We start from the raw sequence: 23755 nt of genomic DNA on the forward strand, positions 1-23755 counted from the left end.
ATCAGCAAACCAGCACTTTTGTCATTTGTTTTCCAATTAATCTAAATAAACTACGTAACATTTAGCACATTTAATCTCTGAGGCAGATAATTTCTACTAAACTGTAGACCAGTGTACATGTTCAGTGTCTCTCTGCTCTCCTCTCTCTCTTTGTGCTTTAACCAAAAGGCAAATAACCAAACAATGTGTTTTATATCTAATACGAGATACAAACTGGTACATTTATCCAACTTACAACATCATTGTAATAGAATATTTGGTTGCTGTGGAAAATGAGCATACACAAGTTGATCTTACACTCTTACCTGAATCTGGCTCTTTTTTTTTTTTTTTTGTAAATCTATTGAATAAATATACATAAACCAATATATATGTGGAAGAACACTTTATCATATACCATCAAAACATCAGCAAACCAGCACTTTTGTCATTTGTTTTCCAATGAATCTGATTAAAATACACAACATTGAACCCCTGAACTCACACTAGATCCATGTTCTCCCAGTTCTGCGCTCTGATGTCACATAACGTGTCAAACAACAATGGCAGCCCCCATGGGTGTGGTGTTTATGCAAATTATTTATAAAAACAAGGTATTGCTTTAACGTTATTTATACTCAAATGTTCTGCACAATCAGCAGCTGTTCTAGCGTTAGCTACTTTTCAGTCCATTGAGGACAAGAATAAATTAATACCAAATATGTATCCAAATAAATAACAGAAAAGGTAGAACAGCTTCTGGGATAGAAATGACTAAAAATGAGCAATCCCACCATGCTGGTTTGTTTACATCTAGCTCCCACAATTCCTTGCGCTCAGGCAGTTTGACATGACTTGCTTGGAATGCTACAAAGTCATGAGTTGTGGCTTGAAGTCGTAACTTACAGACTCAAAAACCTGCCTTGAATGCAGCATCACACCCAGTTATGGGTTTACTGTCCACGATTAGACAAGATTTTCACAGCTGTATACAAAACAACCCCCCCAAAAAAAGACAGTCCATAAAAATATGAAAAAATGCATCTGAAAAAACTGTTGCATCATGATGTTACCAATATTGGCAATTATTGAATCCATATTTAAATAATAATAATAATAATAATAATAATAATAATAAAATGCATATGAACTTTAGCCTAATTTTGAGAAATAAAATCAACCTATTTTTTTATTCATAACTGATGCATGAAAGGGTTAAACTCAGTCACTGAACTCAATCTAGACCCAGAACTACAAATTCAAGTTGAGCTGATTGTTATCATGACACACTTCCTGTCTCTCTGTTCCCACAAGGATCATGAGGCACAATAACAGCGTCAGCCAATCAGGTATCTGCAAGTTTACATCTCTGACTGTGGTCACCATAGCAACCAGGAACCACATGAGCCACAGGAACCACTGTGGGATGGGTTCAAGTCTTTCCATCCTGTGATACAGATCAGAGAAGTGATGAGTGTGGGTCAAACAGCACAGCTGTTTGGGACAGTTGTTGTTGTTTGTTGTTGTTTTGTTCCTGATCAGCAGCTCAGAGTTCCAAAGGGAGGTTGAATCCAGACACAAGTTCAGCAGGTGAAAGTCCTATCGACTGCACCGACTCCTGGGACTGAGGTCCAACTCATACGGCCCAGGACGTGTCCCACAATGCACTGCAGCTAAAGCCCAGGAAACCACAGAAGCAGCAGCAGTGGTGGCGGTCTGTGGACGAGGCTGAAGCCACGTATGCAGTGAAAACGGTGAGAGACAGAAGTGATGAGTGAGATGGAACGGCTGATTGTCCATCTGTGCATCAGTGGTGGTTTTCCAGAGGTCGAAGGTTCCCATTCTTTCAAAGACACTGACGATGGGAACAGGATCTGTGTCTGCGCTGACACTTTATTCCAGGGCTGTCAAACTCATTTTAGTTTAGTTCCACATTCAGCTAAATTAGATCTGCAGTGGGCCGAACCAGTAAAATAATAACAGAATAATATATAAATAATGTCAACTCCAAACTTTTCTCTATGTTTAAGAGCAAAAAAAGTTAATTTACATTATGAAAAGGTTAACATCTACAAACTATCTTTCCAAACAATGTGAATAACATGAACAAACTGAAAAAATAAGTGCAATTTTAACAATATTCTGCCTCAGTTTATCATTTACACAGGTACATTATAACTTACAGATCACAGTGGATCTACAAATACACACAACATTCAGTAACAGGCAGAGTATTGTTAAAATTGTACTTACTTCTCTGAAGACATTTCAGGTTGTTCATATTTGTCCAGGTTATTCACATTTTTTTGGGCAAAATTATGCTTTGTTTTAGTGTAAATACATGAAAATATTTACATTCACAAAGAGAAAAATTTGGAGTTGTCATTATTTATATGTTATTATGATAGTATTTTACTGATCTGACCCACTTGAGACTGAATTGGTCTGAATGTGGAACCTGAACTAAAAGGATTAATATCTTAGTGTAATTTTTGCATTTCACAAATTCATCCTAAGGGCCAGACTGGACCCTTTGGTGGGCCGGTTTTTGCCCCCAGGCTGCATGTTTGACACCTGTGCTTTATACCAACTCACACACATTCACTATGAACTCATGAACACACACGAGTCATGCTGAAACACTCATGGATGCCTTCTGGTGGATGAACATGTACAGTGAGCCTGCATTAAACTGACCCATGTTGAGCTCCACCACGTCCATCATCTGTTTTCTCCACTGAACCCTCCGCTGCTCAAACACTCATCCACGCTTTCATCACTTCCACACTTGATTACTGCAACAGCATTCTTTATGGCCTTCCTTCCACTGCCCTCCGAAAATCGCAGAATGTTCAGAACTCAGCCGTCCGGTTACTCACATCACTCCTGTCTAGGGATGCACCGACCTGATACCAGTATCAGGCATGAGCTCTGATACTCAGTGTGTGTACTTGTACTTGTAAAAGTAATCTGATACAAATGCACCGATACCACTTACGGCCGTATGACATTCACAGTTCAGTGCAGCAGGGTTTTTCTACCTGTTGTATATCCATCTGTTGTATTTCTATCTGTTGCATTTCTATCTGTTGTATTTCTATTTGTTGTATAGCCATCTGCTGTATTTCTAGCTGCTGTATTTCTATCTGTTGCACTGCTATCTATTGTATATCTGTTGTATATCAATCTGTTGAATTTCTATCTGCTGTATCTGCTGTACTTCTATCTGCTGTATTTCTATCTGCTGCAGCTGCTTCTCTCAGTCCAGTTCAAACAGAGGACAGAGCTGGACTGAACCACATGGAACATTTCCTAGACAGAAAAAACATCAGCTAACTCCCACCTAACAGCAGAAACAGGGATCTGCGTTTCAATGCAGCAAAAATATGGACTGGTGTTGATAATAATGTGTTGGTACTCAGTAGTAGAAGTAAACAAATGTCCTGGTTTAAACCAGGTACTTCCACCTCTACTGAACCACCTGTAGAAGGCAGCGCCTGTGCACTGCTCTGTACAGGTGGAGCCCAGAGTCCCAGTCAGGGAAAGGGGGGAGGGATGGAGTGGATCAAACCATTTTCCAGACAAGATGGGGGGGGGGGGGGGGGTGCTGTATTTTTGATGTTAAAATATTACGTTTCAACCATGTACTGTAGATGCTTTTGACATTTTTCTTGCATGTTAAGAATGGACATAAACAAGAAAAAAGAAAAATTTCAGTAACCTTCAAATATTTTAGGGGTGCTGGGAATCAATTTAGGGGCACTTCAGCACCCCCAAAAATGGGCTAAAAACGCCCATGACCCCCGGTATTGTTTAATGAAGATGGTCTGTTTAGTTTGTGTTCTCTTTTAAAACTGTGAAGCGTTTTCCTGCTGGTCAGGTTTTTAGTTTAGTTTTAAATATATGGGCCTGTTTTATTAAAGCTATACCATATGATGTGGCTTTTTTACACTTTTCTTTTGTCATCTTAAAATGTTCCTAATAAGTGTGTGTCAAACTAAAATGTAAAAGAAATCCTCCAGCTATTGAAACTCAAAAATGTTTAATTCTCATATATTTCTAATAAAAGTCCGACCAATCATTTTATTCGGTCCGAATAAAATAATTGGCCGAACCTGGCTGAGCCTCCTGTCAATCATCCATTACGGCCGTCCAGCATCCGATCCATTATCGCCGTCTCTGCATCCGATATGTGTTCCTCTGAATCTGACGCTTCACTCATGCTGCTCCTGTCACTGACCACAGTCTACTGTCTAAAGATGTGTTTGGATTGAACTGAAATGCACACGTCGAAGGGAAAAAACGGATTTATGAACAGAAACAACAACTAGGGAGAACAAACAGGAGTCTGATGAATGAAGGATGGAGATAAAAGTCCGGAAGTCTGGTGAACTGGACTAAACAGGTCTGCTAAAGCTCAGCTTTTATGACGGTGGGACTCATACAGGTGCATGTACATGGTGTCACACAGTGTAGGATTATGTAGGATGATAAATGTATGAACTATGAAACCTCAAATGTCCATGGAAAATTTGCGGAGGCCGCGCGTTCACAGTGCGTGTGCCCATTGCCTGGGCACCTTATCTCCGTGTTGCAGTGAAGACACTGACCCAGAACTGCACAGACCAGACCCTTAAATACAGTCTACTGATGGAACAGGAGCCGCGGGCCCGCAGCAGGTGGATGATGTGTCTGATTACTGAGGGAGGGGTCCACGGACACACCGAAGAGGACCGGACCTCCACTTCCACTGTGCACATCAGGTGAGAGTGGAGGGGAGCGTAAGAGCTCAGGCAGGGGAAAGTGGGCGGGGCTTTGGAAGGAGGCGGGTTGTTCATGTTCAAACTTTTACTGAGTGCTGTGAGAAATGCCACATCGGTAGGTAGAGCTTTAATCTGAAACAGTTGGATAATGTTCTTCAACACATCTGTCATGTTCAACCTCTGACAGAAAATAAATCACATTTAAATCAAAATTAACCTTCTGATCTCTTTACAACTAACTTATGAGAAACGGAAAATTTAAGCTGGACAAAAATAGGGATTTGATTTATATCATGATACATACTGATATCGTCTGATAAGAAAAAAATGTGATATGATTTTTTTCCATATCACCCAACCCTAATGGTAAAGTGTTAGTTCTTTTTTCAAATTTTAAAACAGACATACAACATACAGCCCAAGACCATTTTATGTGAACATGGACACCAACAGCAGAATGTTACGAGCAGAGTTCAGCGACACATAAGTGACTGTTCAGAGTGTGTGTGACTGTGTGTACCTGATGATCTGTGCACAGTCGATACAGTCCACCATCCTCTCACTCCTCTTGTCCCAGACCTCGACGGTTGCCGTCCCCACTTTACTCAGGTACACGTATTTATCCACAACCATACGAGACACACATGCTTCACAGCCCAGAGACCGCTGCTGCCTGATGGGGAAACACACCGGAGTTACGGTGGTGTAGAGTGTCCAAAATATGGAGCCACTATAGAAAAGGTTAACCCTTAAAAACCCAGTGCTATTTTTGTGGCAGTTCCCAAAGGATTTTTTCTCTATTTTGAACTTTTATTAAGTGATTTATCACCATTTATTCTAATATTATACTCAGAATTTTGCATTCTTAAGTGAAAATCAAGCATTTTCCTATATTTAATTTAAAGATCACGTATATGTTCATAAAAGCTCAAATTAAAGTTAAGGGGTATCTGTATCATAAAAGGGAAGTGGACTCTGTGTGTGTGTCTTGGACATCACACTAACTCCGTACAGAGCTGACTGCTGCAGTTTGTCACACTTGTGTATTTTTGGTCCAGGAACAGACCAGTGAAAACAGCAAGGTGATAGGACCAATATTTTGGGAGATATTGGTAATTTTGGAATACAGCGGCCTTACAATCATGTTGCTATGCCCAGAATCATAGAAGTGGGTTACCTAGCAACGAATAAACAATAGGGCCATGGTGTCAAGTGGTTTTTTTTGTTTGTTTGTTTTTTGTTTTTTTTTTATTAGTGATAGTTAACAAGACAATGTGGACAGAAAAACAACACATAAACAAAGGGAAAATCAAACAAATAAACAAACAAACCAAAAACAACAACAACGACAGAGTATTGACAAACAACAATGACAACATCATATTACAATGAAAAAGATCATAAATATAAATGGAAACTAAACAAGTGTCAAGCTGTGGTGTCAAATTTCATGTGCAGAAACAGACGTGCCAGCTGAGAGGTTATTCAACTGAAAATGCCAGTAGAATTTTTCCAAAAAGTCAGCTTTCCCTAGCATAAAAATGACCACATCTAGAACCCATGGATCCCCACGGGTCAACACACTAGTTATATCAAAAACAGAGAAAACAGAAGAAAAAGTGTCTTTCTCAGTCAAATCTGTCATTATCTGAACATAAACCCAGTGTGTCCATCCACTGTCACTGATCCAACTCCATGGGTTTTACTGGTGAATCAATGTTGTAGAAGATGACAGTGTTTCCACGGTAACTACGGAGCCTCTGAACGTCCAAATGGGTCATATCTGATGACCATGAAAAGATGATAAACTGTAGTTTACACCAATTATTTAAATGAATTAATAGGATTAATGGATCAACAGGTATTTACATTTTCACATCAGCAGATGGTTTTGGTCACCAGTGGATGTTTGGGTCTTTATGGGTGTCTTCTTGGTAGTTCTTCTGGGTTCAACTGGACTGGTTTAACTCTTTTGAAAATGTTACGTCTCTCATCCAAGAGACTTCTTCAGTTCTAATAACTGGTGGGGGAAACTGGACTTCTGGACTACACCTGCAGGGGGAGTGGTCTGTGTAGGTGTTACAGAAATGTCTGAATATTGGTTAAAGAAGACAAATGGTTAGAGGGAGGAGTCAAAGAAGCCGTGTTTGTCAAAGTGGAAAGTCCTTCCCTGAACAGAGGTGGTGGTCTGAGACCCTACTGATCCAAAACCTACAACACCATTTAAAGAACATTCACTAACAGTTTTCAACCAACAACCTTCCACACCTGGACTCACTCCCCCTGCAGGTTTATAAGTCCAGTTTCCCCACCAGTTATTAGAACTGCGAGAGATGAGAGACAAAACATTTTCAAAAGAGCTAAACCAGTCCAGTAGAACCCAGAACCACCAAGAAGAACCATGACCTGGACAAATGAGAACCTACACAGACATCTTTATGGGTTAATTCTACAGACTTTTATTTTTGATTTTTGGATTAAATATCCACAAAAATGACAAAGTGTGAAAATAAACATGATTAGACATTCCATCACTAGTTCATCCTCATCCTTCATGTCAGAGATGGTGACTCACTGGAAGATGAAGTTGGGTCTGGTGTCGATGCTCTTACAGACGTCGTAGTCGGCTGTGAACGACAGGATCCTGGTCCCACATCCGGCCCACACAGCCCTGGAGTCCAGGCTGTGGACCGACTGGCCCAGACACATGACCGGAGTGTTGCTGTTCCCTACGCTCAGCGTTTTAACCGGCTGACCGTTCTCCTGCTGCACGGAGCACAAAATACAAGAAATAAAAAAAATTAACCCTTAAAGACCCACAACTATTTTTGTCACAACTTTCAGATGATTTTTTCCAAGTGATTTTTCTCTGTTTATTATAACATTATCCTCTGCGTTTTGCATTTTTCTGTGAAAATCAGGTATTTTTACCTCCGCCAGAAGGTACTGTGATCACTTTGCTTTGTGTGCGTGTTTGTTTGTTTGTTTGTTAGCAAGATAACTCAAAAAGTTATGGATGGATTTGCATGAAATTTTCAGGAAATGTTGATACTGGCACAAGGAAGAAATGATGAAATTTTGGTGGTGATGGGGGGGGGTGGCACAGGGGCCCACAGAGATCTGTGCTCTCCGAGTGCTTTTCTTGTTCTACAGGGTGTCCCATAAGTCTCCATACATAGGAGACATAATACATTCCATGGTTCTAACATGTATTTCTTTATATTTCTTCTTTATAGTTCTTCAGCAGTGGAGGACACGCATTGAAATCTGTTCCCGACAAAATGGCAGTCATATAGAGCATATTATATAAATAAAAATGGTTTATGTCAAGAAACGTTTATTTTTCCTATGTATGGAGACTTATGGGACACCCTGTATATTTAATTCACTGATCATGTAGATGTTCATTAAAGCTCAGAGCAAAGTCAGGAAACTGAAGAAAAAGTGACTTTTTCAGTCAAATATGTCATTAAACATATCATTAACTGAACGTCTCAGAGGCTGCTCCAGTCACTACTCTGAACTGCTGTGTCACTGTCACTTTAATTCCCTCCACCAGGAGGTGTTGTGATCACTTTGTGTTTGTTTGTGTGTGTGTGTGTGTGTGTGTGTGTGTGTTTGTTTGTTTGTTTGTTAGCAACTTTACGGGAAAACTCTTCCACCCATCTTTCCCAAATCTTCCCCACAGATAGGCCTAGGTCCTGGGACCAACCCATTCAATTTTGGGCCAAGTAGGCCAAAGTTCAAGGTCACAGCAAGGTCACAACATCTACAATTTTCCTATCGCTCATCATTGAGCAATTTTCCAAAATTCATAAAAAATTCAAAACGACTCCAATTAGCCTCCAATTGGATCCACCTGTAGCTTAGAACAATATCTTGTATCTGACACAAAATTGTCCACATCCACTGTGGAATGTGGACTCTGTGGACATTTACATTTAACACTGAAAATCCCATTTACCACACATTTAAAATTAGAATTCAACAAATACTGATTGGAATTAAATATAATTTGACAGACAAATGACTGGTACCAAGGTTCAACTTTTTCTGCTGTATGGAACAACCTGGAAACTGTTGAACTTAAAAAGAAATAGTCAATCCACACATGCACACTGTTCAGGGTGCTTGGTGGAGGTTTGTGTTCTCTGAACACTTGTTTGAATATGTCACTTTAACTCAATAACTCATCTGTTACTTTACTATTGCACCTTTCTTGTTTATTTACTGTCGGCTCAACCCCTGCTGTTTATAGGTATATTCTGTGTCTAAACGTCACGGTTCATGTCCATCCATGATCTTTATCATCTGAAATTTTCACTTACGGCCAAAATCCTGTTTTAAATGTACAGTGATACAGAGTTAGAGTTTGAAGGATGAGTGGATTCATTTCACCTTCTGTTAAAGTTCCAACAGGTCAGATGCTTCATTGTGCATGTTATGAAAACACAGGCCATGTCAACCCACGTCCTCAGATTATTAAGATGTGGGCTGTCAAATTTTAAATGTTTATTTCTAATGCTGCATTAGAAATATTTATATAAATACCACATTTGTCATTTTCTTTTATTTTTCATCTCTCACTTGTTTGTGTTTTTTTTTCTACCTGTCTTTTCCTTTGCACTTGTTTGTTGCTGCTGTTAACTGTGAAATTTCCCCATGGTGGGATAAATAAAGTCCTATCCATCCATCCATCCATCCATCCATCCATCCATCCTATCCATTATAAACAGATACAATCTCTGATCAGGACTTGAATCCTTTTCAACTGTCCATGTAACTGCAGCCACTGTCAGTAAAATACTAAAAATAAACACGGTAGAATTTAAATTAAATACAAAATACTTACAATAAGTACAGAGTCCTCATAAACAGTGAGAACTCCATCTGCTGTCCCAACCAGCAAATAATTCTTCCTTTGCCTGAAAAAAAGCAGATAAACAGTGTTTGACAGTATTCATGTTCATTTTAAGCTAGTGTGTATTTCTCTATATATTTTTGATGATTATGTTTAACTTCAAAAGATTCCTTAAGATTTACAGTCATTAGCACATTTTCCATACAAACACACTCCTCACAAATCTTCAAATGACATAAATGTAATATGAAAAACTGGAAAATGTAAAATCCTATGATTATTAATTTCATTTTCTGTTGATTTCGCTTCACTTCATAAGCCATCGCCTTAACCCTGAAATATACAAACTGAAACAGTGAATGCAGATAAGAATATAGTATCTGAACCCAACTGGATAAATCTTTGGAACTCATGTCATTTTTAAGCCAAAATGCCATCAGCTCCTCAGGTTCAGCCAATTATGTTTGATTTAGAATTGTTTACACAGTTATGTAATTTTAGTAAACTGCATATCTAAAAAAAAAGTCTCTGTGTTTGGTAAAAATATGTTCTGTGCTGTTTTTTTTTTTTTTTTGACACCAACATCAGTTTTTATTCATTAAACAACAACAACAACAGGAAATTATTGGATTACTCTAAATTAGGAAGGAGCAGAGAACATGATCAGTGAACTGGAACACACTAAACAACAAGTATTTCAATATTGGCCAAATAGTTTTTATTTTGAGCAATTTCTTTCTTTTTTAAGTCCGTCCAACTTTTTGACACCTGGTTGAACTTCAAAAAGCAGTTACATGGTCAAAACTCGATAAAAACAAGTAAAAGAAATTCTAAAAAAAAATCACCACAACACCAGAAACACTAGTAAAAACAAAAAAAACAAACAAAAAAAAAAACACAAGGAAAACAATGTAAAAAAACCAAACAAACAAACAAAAAAAAACTTACTGCTCAGTGTTTTACCCCCCAATCCACAGGTGATAGGGGGTGAACTGAGCATGCTCAGATGTCTATTGAAAGAACAAGGTCTATTTTATCAGCACATTTTGAAGTTTTTCTTATTGAGCAAACGCTTGAATTTTATGAATATTTTAAATGAATCATACATTCAGAACGCTCACCATAGACACATCAGGGGTTAAAGGGTTACAGGTTAACCCCAGAAGAGCTGATAAACTTGTAAAATGGGGCTGATTGTTGTACACTTTCAAATATGTGCAGTAATTTAGCACTTGTAAAGGAGCCAGTTTTCAGAATAATTCCTTCCAATTAAGTCCATTAAACCCTATTTCTCTTTGAAGAATCACACAGAGAAGTTTGAGTGAGTGTAGTTCCATCCACAGGTGACTGTACCTAAACTATGCTATTATGACCCGTTCAGATATGACGCAGTTAGACAAAATACAGAAAAAAATTTACTTTACAGTGAGGGCATCAACGGGTAATTCAAACACTTTTAAGGGTCATCTTCACATTTTTCCAGCACAGCACCTAAAAATTATGTTTCATAGTAGCAAAAAGTTCAGACATGAAAGGACAACACAAAGTTTTCTCCAGACAAAGGGAAGCCACTTGGCGTTCTTCAGACACTCACACTGAGCTACGATGAGGCGTTCACTGACAGCGAACGCCTCATCGTGGCTCCACATGGGGCTGAATGCGTGTGGGTGAGTTTGGAAGCTCTTACGTGCGCTGAGGATGAACGTGGAAGTAGACCGAGGTGACAGCATCGCTGACGCTCTGCAAATGATGCCACGTCGACGTGTCCCTGGTGCTGATCATCACCAGTGAGCCGGACTGGGTGCCCGCCACCAGCCAATCGCACGCTTCGTTTGGGATTTGGACGATGGCCAGACACAGGACGGGACTGGAGTCGACCTCCTATTGGAGTCACAGATGTTCATAGTGATGTGTGAACCTCGCTCTGTAGAGCAGTTTCACTTTCACTCAGTTTGATGCCACAATTTTACGTCCTGCTGTTGGAAATCAGCACATACTAATCCCTCTCTGGACCCCTGACAACCATATGACTCCAAAAACAAGTCAGAAGTTAAAACATTTCATGCCTCTGTCTTCAGTGGGAAACTGGTTGAATCTGGTGGAATACAGTAAAAATGTCAAATATCACTAGTTTTCTTCAAAATGAAATGTTGACATAAAGAGAATGTATTGTTATACAATGTAATGGCAGTGAGATTAAAAAATCTGGTTTTAATGGAAGTCAGTGAGGCATTCGAAGGTGTCCAAAGGGAGGAACTGACACCACACACAAAATACTAATGCAATCAAATCCATTTTCTTGCTAATCTTTGACATATCCAAGACTCTAATCACCATGAATGCACGATGTATTATACAGAAAATATTTAATGTTTTTGTGTTTTTTACAAAATAATTCAGAATTCAGATAACTGAAGTGGCATTCAAAGAGTTAAAATCCTGATAATGAGCAAATGTTTGGTAGTTCTGAGAAGGGCTGAAGTTTAAGAGATTTATGAAAAAAATATTGATGTCTGATGATTTTAGAGTGGTTTTTTTATGCATGTACATTTTAACACCTGGATTTGCCTCTAATACTCCAGTGTCTTCCTGCATGTGTACAAGTTAATCTGATTTATTTCACTGTTTTACATCTGCGCATGCACGAACACAATTAAAATTGTAGAAAACAGAAGTTACATAGTCAAATGTGAGCGAAAGACAATAACAGGAAGTTTGGTTCTAACATCACTATGTACATACGTACGTACTCCCAAAGAAATGTGATGATGGACTGGAGCGTCTAAACCAGGGTTTACGATTATCGCATTTCTGAAGGGCATGTAAAAGCATCAGGTCTGATGATTACAATGATCTGATTACTAACAGTTATTAAAATTTTATGGTCATATAAACAGGCTCATTGTCTTCCACTATGTAACTTCAGTTTTCTGATTTTAATAGCTTTCACACAAGTTCAGATGTAAAAGAACTAAATAAATCAGATGAACTTGTATACATGCAGGAAGACACCAGAGTATTGGGGACAAATCAAGGTGTGCTAATCTGATTTATTATAATCAGATGCTGTTGTCTGATAAAACAGATCAGATTAGACTGTTTACATCAGGGGTATTCAAATCCAGTCCTTGAGGGCCGGTATCCTGCATGTTTTAGATCAGGGGTGTCAACCTCATTGTAGTTCAGTTCCACATTCAGCTAAATTGGATCTGAAGTGGGCCAGACCAGTAAAATAATAACACAATAATATATAAATAATGTCAACTTCAAAATATTCTCTATGTTTAACAGTGAAAAAAGTCAAATTTCATTATGAAACTGTTTACATCTACAAACTGTCCTTTCAAACAATATGAATGGCAATGAACAAACTGGAAAAAAAAAATGTAATTTTAACAATATTATGCTTCAGTTTATCATTTCCACATGTACTTTATAACTTACAGATCACCGTGGATCTACAAATACACAAAATATTTAGCAACAGGTGGAATATTATTAAAATTGTACTTCTCTTAAGACATTTCAGGTTGTTCATATGTGTTCAGGTTATTCAGATTTTTTGTGAAATTATACTTTGTTTTATTGTAAATACATGAAAACATTTATATTTACTTAGAGAAAAATTTGGAGTTGTGAGTATTTATAGGTTATTATGAGATTGAATTGTTCTGAATTTCAAATCTGAACTAAAATGATCGTTAATATCTTAGTGTAATTTTTGCATTTCACAAATTCATCCCAGGGGCCAGACTGGACCCTTTGGTGGGCTGGATTTGGCCCTGGGGCCGCATGTTTGACACCTGTGTTTTCAATATTTCCCTCTTCCGGCCACATCTGGTTCAATTAATGATCAGCTCTTCATCAAGCTCTGCAGAAGTCTGATAATGACGTTATGGCTTCCAGGTGTGGCTGGAAGAGGGAAATATCTGAAACATGCAGGATACCGGCCCTCGAGGACCAGATCTGAATACGCAATAATAATCTGATAACTCCAGAAATCAGACACTGAATGTAAACGGACATTTCCAGATTGACTTTGTGCTTCGTCTGTTCATCTGTTTTATGAAGCTTCAGTGTGATGAGTCTTTGTGGTTTGGTTTCAGTACCTGTGTGGTCACCACGCTGGAGTCCAGGTCCACAACGGTGATGGAGCCCTGCCTCCGGGTGCTGCTGCCTCCGCCGAGCCACGCCCTGTGATTGGACGAGGAGCCGCCGCCGCTGGAGCTCACGACGAGACACTCTGCGTTGAACGTCCTGGGAACCGGAGTCTCCCTCATCAGACACAACATCTCCCCTGAGTTCAGCCTGTCGAACACCTGCACACACGACAGAACACACAGCTCCAGGTTTACTGGGTTTTACTGGATCTGGTTCATGAGCTGTCCTGGAACATCACTGACTCTGACCACGGTCTGGTTCTAGCTTTTAAAACGGCCACAGATAAAATACAAGTAAATGCAGTTATACAGTATTTAACTGCTGGAAGAAGTAAACACATGGGGCTCATCCTTGATCAGAAAGTACTATAGGTTAGACTGTACATTAGTTTTACTGTATTTGAGTTACTGTGTTGAACTGTGGGGAAACACATACAAAACAAATATACAAACAATATATACAACGCAGAAAAAGGACATTAGACTGAGAAACAACACAGGAAACAGAGACCATATAAATGAACTCTTTGAAAAAAAGTTTTCCACAAAACTTCCAGATTTAATACAGTTGAAAACAGTATAACCACTATTTAAATCAAGACTAAACTTCTGTTATGGGCTCTACTCCAGGTTTGTGTCTGTTTAAGGTTGTTTTTCCTTCCACTGTCATCAGGTGTTAGGTCCTGGAGGATTCTGTTGGTGTCTGTGAACTGGTTTAGACCAGCTCTAAATGAGCCCGTTTACATGACTATAATTGCCGTAATCAGATGTGACGCATTTACATGCACTTCAGAAATGTGATAATCGAAAAACCCTGGTTCACATGTTTCAGTCCATTATTTGATTTCTTTCAGAGTACGTATGTATGTTATGACGCAAGACGTACACTTCCTGTCACTTTCAAAACATCCTTCATTATCTGTCCTAATGTCTGAGGAGTTAATGAGACTATAAAATAGGTCACATGTTGCTGCTATCCTTCATTTCATTCCACTGTTTGTTTACCTTTTTCATATATAAACGCCTGTTAATATAGATTTTTTTTGTTTTTACATACACACGGATTTAAAAAAAAAAAAAAAAAAACTAAATCAGAATAATCTGTACATGCATGAAGACATCGGAGTACCGGGGCAGAATCTAGGTGTGTTAATCTGATTTCTCGTGTTCAGAGAACTGCTGTTATTGGATAAAGCCGATCAGATTATCCTGTTCACATGATCACTGGAATAATCAGATAACTCTGGTACTGGTGTGGATGTAAACCGACTGACTGGAAAGCGTCCTCAGATACTTTTGTTATGATGTGGTGTTATATAAATAAAATCTGACTGATTAATTGATTGATATGGACTTTAAAATCCCCTTTGCATTTGCACATCAAACTGTCTAGTTCTGAGTGAATGTATTGGTTTTTCAACAAACTTTTACATCCAGTTCTACTTTTGGTCCTTAATGACTCTAACTCATCAGTGTCAGATTGATGGTCTGTGTAAACTCCAAACTGTAACTTATATTTCCTACCCCACACCCACTGCGGCGATTAAATATAGTACAAGTCCAAAAGGTTTATAGGATCTGTCCCCGTTTCCCGACCTGAGCAGACGTGGGTCGGAGCTGAGGGCTTTCCTTCAGACAGTCCTTCATCAGAGCCTGGAAGCCGGGCCAGGGGGGGCAGCCGTAGTGTTTCACCGGGTCTGTGGACGACACAGCAGACACATGAGCCTCCTTTCACATTCACACACTAAAGCTGAGTGGGCTTCATTCAGCTCCAGAGGGTTCACCCACTGGTCATCTCTGATCTACAGGGTGGGGAAGCAAAATGTACAATGAACATTTAGTTGTTTTTTCTCAGCAGGCACTACGTCAGTTGTTTTGAAACCAAACATATACTGATGTCATAATCATACCTAACACTATTATCCATACCTTTTCAGAAACTTTTGCCCATATGAGTAATCAAACGTAAGCAAACGTCAAAGAGTGTGTGATTTGCTGAATGCACTCGTCACACCAAAGGAGATTTCAAAAATAGTTGGAGTGTCCATAAAGACTGTTTAGAATGGAAAGAAGAGAATGACTATGAGCAAAACTATTACCAGAAAGTCTGGAAGATACTATTAAAGAAGAATGGGAGAAGTTGTCACCCCAATATTTGAGGAACACTTGTGCAAGTTTCAGGAAGCGTGTAAAGGCAGTTATTGAGAAAGAAGGAGGACACATAGAATAAAAACATTTTCTATTATGGACATTTTCTTGTGGCAAATAAATTCTCATGACTTTCAATAAACTAATTGGTCATACACTGTCTTTCAATCCCTGCCTCAAAATATTGTACATTTTGCTTCCCCACCCTGTATAAGGCTCTTCTGGGGTTGGCTCCATCATACCTACCTGCTCCTCTTCTTCAGAACCAATACCTACTACAGACCTGTGATATTTATCATCTGAATGTTCCCAGGGTTCCAACTGAAACGGGGAAGTGAGCCTTTAGTTTAGTCTGGAATATTCTCCAATCAGAGCTGAAACACCACAGCTCATTCCAATAACAGCAGGGCTCTCAAACTCATTTTCTTTCAGGGGCCACATTCAGTCCGATTTGATCTGAAGTGGGCCGGACCAGTAAAATAATAGCACAATAACCTATAAATAATGACAACTCCAAATTTTTGTCTTTGTTTTAGCGCAAAAACCCCCCAATTAAATTATGAAAATACTTTTATAAACTATCCAAACAAAAAAGATGTGAATAACCCGAAAAAAACTGAAAGTTCTTAAGAAAAATAAGTGCAATTTTAACAATATTCTGCCTCAGCTTATCATTTCTACATGTGCATTATGGATCAGATCTACAAAGATACTAAACACTGAGGAACAGGAAGAAAACAGTTAAAATTGTACTTAATTTTCTTTAGACATTTCAGCTCGTTCATATTTGTTCAGGCTATTCACATTTTACTGTTACAGGATAGTTTGTAAATGTAGATATTTTCACAATTTAATGTTATGTTTAATGTTATAAGACAAATCTGATGTTGTCATTTTTTATGGGCATAGTGTAATGTTATTTTTTTCACATCAAATCAAGAAGTCATTATTTTTTGTAGGTTATTATGCTGTTGACTGTAGATCGTGTTGGTCTATATGTGGAACCTAAACGAAAATGACTGTGGAATTTTTGCACTTTGTAAATTCATCCCATGGGCCAGATTGGAACCTTTGGTGGGCTGCATGTTTGAGACCCCTGTGCTACAGTCTCTGTGTACCATTTTACTGACTAGACAGAGACAACCCTTTGAATAGGGCCTGAGTTTTTAATTGTTCGCTGACCTCGACCAAATCTTGGACTTTAAAAAAATTGCGGATGACCTAAAATACATTGCACTTTAAAAATGTTGCCAAATTCTTGTTATTATTTTGTGTTACTACTAAATTTTTGCCTGTTTTTGAATTTTTTTAATTTATTGTTATTACCAATAGTTTAACCTGTTTGTCAAATAAAAAGGTTAAATAAAAGTAAAAAAAAAAAAAAAAAAAAAAAAAAACTACATGCGGAAAAAAAAGTAAGACTGGAGCTGAAATCTACAGCATTTTTCACTTTAAGAGGTTATTTCTCTGAAAATGGTAGAAAGGACCAGAAAGATGTGAATGTTGTAGATATCTACGATCTAAACAGACTCTTCCTCCTCAGGCATTTTTGTTCATTTTTTTTGTATATTCAAGATCATTTTGGCTCATTGTGGCATGAATTTTGTCAAGAACTTGTCTTTTTAATTACATTTTTTGAAAACCAGTGTGTTCTACTCTTATATATCTTTTATACTGATGCATTTTTCACCCTCTGAACACCTTTGTAGTAAAAATAAAAACTGATACATCTGCTATTCATTACAGATCAATATATTTTTTAGGATTTTGGAAAAAAAAGTCAAAAAGTTATTGATGCATGATGATTTTAGAGCAGTTTTTTTTTAGTGTCCAGAGGGTATTACATTTGAGGAGGGCACAAGGGTTACATATTCCATTCAGATTATTCATTGGAACAAATAATAATTTAAAGAATCTCACTTTTCATATTCTTTTCCATGTATATATCCTTTATTACCTTTGTATATATCTGTTTAGATGTTGCATATATTACTCCTATCTGTGGTACAGAGTTGGCCTTTTGCGTATTTTCAATCCTTCTCTGTAGTTTTGTATATTTTCAGTATATATTTTCAGTATCATTTTTGTGTGATAGTCTTTCTTTTGGTTCTTTAAGAATCTGCTGCTAAACTGATCTTCATTGTTCCTGTGACAGTGACAATAAAGATCTATTGTATTTACCAGCACGTCAACCCATAGGGATCCACAGGTTCTAGATGCGGTAGTTTTTGTACTGTTGTGTATTTGTGCATGCTGTACCACATTTGTCCAGCAGTCACTGCCAAAGCATTCTGGGTATAGCAAGGAGATTGTATTCAAAATTACTAAAATCTCCCAAAATATTAGTCCTATCAACTTGCTGTTTTCACTAGTCTGTTCAATGACCAAAAACACACAAGTGTGACAGACTGCAGCAGTCAGCTGTGTACAGATTTTATGTGATGTCCGAGACACACACACACGCACACGCACACACACACACACACACACACAGAGGCCACTTGGCTTTTATAATGTAGATTCTATTCTATGGTTTTACTACTTTTTCTGTATAAAAGGGTTTTTTTGTGTTGATTACATTTGTTATTTTTCTTTTCTTTGGATTAAAACATCTAGTGTTTTCTTCTATGGATCCACTGGTTGTGGCTGAAGCAGATCTAAATAATTAAAGGTGCAGGAGACTTTCATGACCAGATCATGAACAGTTTCTTAGTGCCATCCACCATAAACAGTCCATGTGTTTACAAACAGAGCCGGAGGGAACTCGGGTATCTTCGGAATTTTGTTGCGACGTGCATTGTGGGACGGAAAGGCTTGTGCAGCCACCTGACAGCAGCAGCTGGAACAGACACGATCAGAAACGGCAGGAACTCCCTTCCTTCTGTGCATATTCCTCCAGCCGTTTCCGTGTGTTTGTTTCATTCATATAATACCATATGGTCACGCTGCCACTGTCAGGTGGCTGTGCGAATCTCCGTTTCCCACAATGCATGTTGCGACAAAATTCCAAAGATGCCTGAGTGACGTCCTGGGTCATTTTGTAAACACGCAGTTAGTTTATGGTGGATGGCACTTTGAAATAGTTCACTGTAATGCAAGAGATTCAGGTGAGTAATGACAGACAGACTTACAGGTTCATGATACTGAGGATATGACTGAGGTTTGACAGGTTTGATGAAAAACTGGTCACGAAAGTCTCCAGCACCTTTAATCAATACATGAAAGTTTTTTTTTTTGTTTTTTTTTAACCCTTACCTGGCAGTTTTCCCTGCACTGCGATTTCATCAAACTCACTGGGGAACTTCATGCCATCAGAGATTCTCTCCCCGCAGGTCAGGAGGTCATAGAGCAGGAGGCCGAAGGAGAACACATCAGCCTGATGGTTATAGATCACGTTACCGCGGGCCACCTCCGGCGCTCGGAAACCTGTAAAAGACAGGGGAAGTTATCAAGGAGGACAGGAGGAATCAGAGGAGTGGAAGATGCTGTGGCGTCTGACCTGGCGTGCCCTCGGAGCTCCTCACTCCCATGCTGCAGCAGTACTGAGCGATGCCGTAGTCGGTGATTTTGGCGATGACCTCAGAGTCGGTCTTCAGGTTGAAGAGGAGGACGTTATGGGGCTTTAGATCACGGTAGATGATCATGGCTGAGTGGAGGTATCTAAAGACACATGTTCAAGAAAATAAAAAATACAAGCCATAAATGATCCCTGTTCCAACTTTTTCCTCAATGTGATAATGTGAGGAACGGATATAAGTCGACCTGACAATGTCTACAATGTAAGACAAGGCAACGTACATTTTACATTATATATATATATATATATATATATATATATATATATATATATATACAGTATTTATGATATCACTTCCTTCACTTGTATTCAGTGTCTCCAACTCCTCAGTAGTTAAAGTACCTACTTTCTGTCCTAAAACTCACTAAAAGTTGTTAAATGACATCATCCCTCAATTTGCATAATTGTAAATGTTCATGTAATTGTAATAAACAATGTAAGACAAAGGAATAACGTTGTGTTAAAGACAAAAAGTGAGAATAAAAACAGCTTAAATATGTTTAGAACTACAAATGAACTATAATCTGTCAATTCTAGTTTATTTCAATATTTCAATTCCAGCTGTTGTCCTTTATCTGGGCTTGGGGACCGGCTAAAGTGACCCAAAAGAGACATTCTGGGCCAGTTACTGAGGTTAGTTAGTTATTGGCTTGTTTGTTTGTTTGTTGGTTTAGTTTTTCTCTTCATTTTTTTCTTCAGTTTGGTTTGGTTTTACCCTCGGTTCTCGCCACAGGGTATTGTCATCAGTCCGTCATCTGTCCATCCGTATGTGCAAAAACTTTGGTGTGGACTGAAGGCCGAGGGTTTTCAAGTGCAGGCACGTTATGTTTAACTTTACAGTTCCCTTAGGAGATGACAACAAGTCACAGTAAAACAGGAACGTTTACAACCAGAACATTTGTAATTTTCGGTCTACATTAACAATGTAAACGGACCAAAAAGAGACGATAGAGAAAACTGTCAATGTCAGTGGGACTGATTTATATTCACTGATTTGTTTTAGTCAAACAATGATATGTGTTTTCACGTCAGAGTCTCCAAAAATCTCCAATAACACCAGAAAAAGGGGATGGATTTGGATAATGAATCTCTAGAGGGGTCTGAAAAATCACTAAATATACCAACAAAGTGTCTAAGTGTGAAACACTGACTTTTCCATCTCCAGACAGACCGTGGGTTTATATGACTGGAACAGGAAATCATCTGGGGTCATTTACAGGACAATGGGTGAGTTTTAGGGCATGAGTCACTTTACAAAAGATGATCAATTTGTTGCTAGACATTTTTTGAACAGAATTTGCCAGGGTAGTCTGCTGGCATCAGTGTCAGAGACTATACCATTTGGGTGAAATTTGTAACAGGTTTTTCATTTGTAATGATATGGGTAGATATATGTGTGTTTTTATGACTGACAGGGAAAATTTGGCATCAACGTTTGTAGTAGACAGCTGTGAGTTCCACATTTAGTTCATCTCTTTGTGTGGAATTACTCCATTTTTCCTCTTCTAAAAAAATACAAACTACATTTTTCAAAACTCCATTTATCTTTGATATTTGTACAGATCCATAAAGACACTAATGCACAGGTGTCCAACATTAGGCCTGGGGGCCAAAACCGGCCCGCCAAAGGTTCCAATCCGGCCCACAAGATGAATTTGCAAAGTGTAAGTTAGGGCATCAAACTCAAAAATAATATCATAACTTATAAATAATGACAACACCATTTTATTTCTCTTTGATTTAGTGCAAAAAACATTAAATCATGAAAATGTTTACATTAACAAACTATCCTTTAACAATAAAATGTGAATAACCTAAAATGTCTGAAGTAAATTTAGTACAATTTTAACAATATTCCACCTGTTACTGAATGTTTTGTGCCTTTGTAGATCGGATCTGTAATCCATATGTATAAATGGTAAGTCAAGGCAGAATATTGACAAAATTGTACTTATATTTCTTAACAAATTTCATTTTTTTCCAGGTCATTCACATCCTTTTTGTTTGGATAGTTTGTAAATATAAATATTGGCATAGGGCATCCCATTTTTGGGACTTCTTTTCCGAGCTCTTAATTTGACCAGTTCATCTCTTATATATCAGTAACTCCCCAAAAATTTCAGCCCAATCCGTAAAATTTTAGACCCCCCCCCCCCCCCTCCCCCCCCGCCATCTTTAGGGTGCCCGTCAGCCGAGTGCAGAAAACCCATTTTTCATGGAAAATCCTGCATTTGTCGGTACCTGCTGAACTGAAGAAAAGGGAGGGTATCAGATGGGTAATCTAGGATCAGATGTTCTCCAGTGGAAGCCCTGAGTGCAGATCTGTGAAATAAGACTAGGCAAGAAAGAAGTCTGCAAAAACCTGTGATTTGACCCATTTTTCAGTGCCAAATGACCTTGACCTTGTCTAAAATCATGTGACCTTTGACCTGTACATGATTTGAGACCTTCATAAATGACAGTAGCATCCCCCAAAACCTCTAATATGATATTTGCATGAGCAAATATGACAGAACTAACCGAAAAAATGCAGGATTTTTCATTGAAACATGGGTTTTCTGCCCTCAGCTGATGGGCACCCTAAAGATGGCAGTTGGGGGGGGGGGGTCTAAAACTTTATGGATTGGGCTGAATTTTTTTGGGGGGAGTTACTAATATATAAGAGATTAACTGGTCAAATTAAGCGCTTGATCGGAAAAGAAGTCCGAAAAATGGGCCGCCTTATATTGGCATAATTGAATATTATTTTTTGCGCTAAAACCATTTGGAGTTGTCATTGGTTATTGATTATCATGCTAGTATTGTACTGGTCCAGCCCACTTCAGATTAAATTGGGCTGAATGTGGCCCCCGGAAGAAAAGGAGTTTGACACCCCCGCATTAATGCACCCATTTCTAATCCTCTACCTGAGTCCGTCTGCCACCTGCAGTGCGATTCTGTGCTGGAGTTTTCGGTTCAGGCTGCCGTTCTCACGCTCAAACAGCGAGTCCAGTGATCCTCGCAGAGCCAGCTCCATGACCAGGACCTGCGGAGCCGAGCCGGACGCCAGCAGACCCACCAGGCTGGGGTGGCGGAGACGGCCGAGCACCGCCAGCTCCTGCAGGAAAACGCCCGGGGTCAATAAAACACATGATTCCAGGCTGTGGTTGTGAACTGTTGCTGCTGTCGGGTACCTGTCTCAGCAGACGGTAGATGTACAGCTCAGACGCATGTTTGTTGAAGATCTTAACAGCAACGTCTTCATTTTTATAGACGCCTCTGTAAACGGTGCCAAAGCCGCCGTCCCCTGGAAACAAAGCACATAAATAGTTAGTACATTTTATCTGCGTTTTATGTCACTAAAAATAGTTCCAGTGTCCCTGCATGTCAGCGTCAATATTCTGTGTGAATCAGTCCCAGTTGAATGTGTGAGGTTGTTGGTCTGTTCTATGTTCCAGTCCTGTGGTCTGGATCAAGGTTTTTGGGATTTTTCATTATAGTTTAGTTTCGGTTAGTTTTGACTTTTTTTTCTTTAATTCAGTTAGTTTTAACCCTTTCATGCATGAATTATGAGAACCTTGATCAAAATTTATTTTCTTGAGTGTTTTCATTCCTCTTTAGGCATGAAAAAAAAATGCAATTGAAAATTTTGTTATGAATCTATTTTTCATGGAGTTCAAAAAATGTCCACTCAGTTTGACACCATGGATTTAATTTTTGAAGCAAAAAAGCATGTATTTACTGATAGATCATGTGAAAACTATGAAATAACAATACTTTTAATGCAGCTAATCTGATGTTTTCTCACATTTTAACATACTCTAATACTAGTCATTACTCACTTCATGGAGATAATATGCAAGAAAAACAAAAAAAACCTTTATGTAAAAAAAACCCCAAACTGTTTAATAATAATGACAAGCAATTGATTTCCACTCAAACATGTTAGTGCAGATCAGGTTTATCAAGAACAGCAAAGTTACTGTAATAGTGTGCATTGCAGTGTATGGGATGCTGCATAAGCGTCCACTGTGTTGGCTGATACGGAACTAAAACAACAAACCCCATGAATTTATAAGAGAACAGCTGGAGAAGAACTGTCCACTGGAGTGACCACTGTGCATGAAAGGGTTAATTAGTTTTTAGAGCAGGTTTGCTAGTTTTTATTAGTTTTCGTTTTCTTCTAAATGCTTAGTTTTAGTTTAGTTACCTCCATCAGGAGGTTTTGTGATCACTTTGCTTTGTGTGTTTGTTTGTTTGTTTGTTTGTTAGCAAGATAACTCAAAAA

At 38.6% G+C, this 23755-nt stretch overlaps 1 protein-coding gene across 2 annotated transcripts in view; it reads right to left on the reverse strand.

The window, feature by feature from the left end:
- The window catches only part of lrrk2 (leucine-rich repeat kinase 2), a 126025-nt gene that overhangs the window by 6654 nt on the left and 95616 nt on the right, over nucleotides 1–23755 (reverse strand). The window contains exons 39-49 of one of the 2 annotated variants that reach the window (XM_030136108.1): nucleotides 22662–22774; nucleotides 22395–22585; nucleotides 19411–19571; nucleotides 19167–19337; nucleotides 15360–15460; nucleotides 13713–13922; nucleotides 11574–11579; nucleotides 11291–11481; nucleotides 9595–9667; nucleotides 7318–7508; nucleotides 5263–5415 (exon numbers count right to left, since the gene is read on the reverse strand). In XM_030136108.1, the coding sequence (XP_029991968.1) occupies nucleotides 5263–5415; nucleotides 7318–7508; nucleotides 9595–9667; nucleotides 11291–11481; nucleotides 11574–11579; nucleotides 13713–13922; nucleotides 15360–15460; nucleotides 19167–19337; nucleotides 19411–19571; nucleotides 22395–22585; nucleotides 22662–22774 (1561 nt within the window). Of the gene's footprint in view, nucleotides 1–5262; nucleotides 5416–7317; nucleotides 7509–9594; nucleotides 9668–11290; nucleotides 11485–11573; nucleotides 11580–13712; nucleotides 13923–15359; nucleotides 15461–19166; nucleotides 19338–19410; nucleotides 19572–22394; nucleotides 22586–22661; nucleotides 22775–23755 lie in introns of both variants that reach the window. The other variant, XM_030136109.1, reaches the window with a different exon arrangement.

This window comes from Sphaeramia orbicularis, chromosome 6, assembly GCF_902148855.1.
Source record: "Sphaeramia orbicularis chromosome 6, fSphaOr1.1, whole genome shotgun sequence".
Classification (NCBI taxonomy): domain Eukaryota; kingdom Metazoa; phylum Chordata; class Actinopteri; order Kurtiformes; family Apogonidae; genus Sphaeramia; species Sphaeramia orbicularis.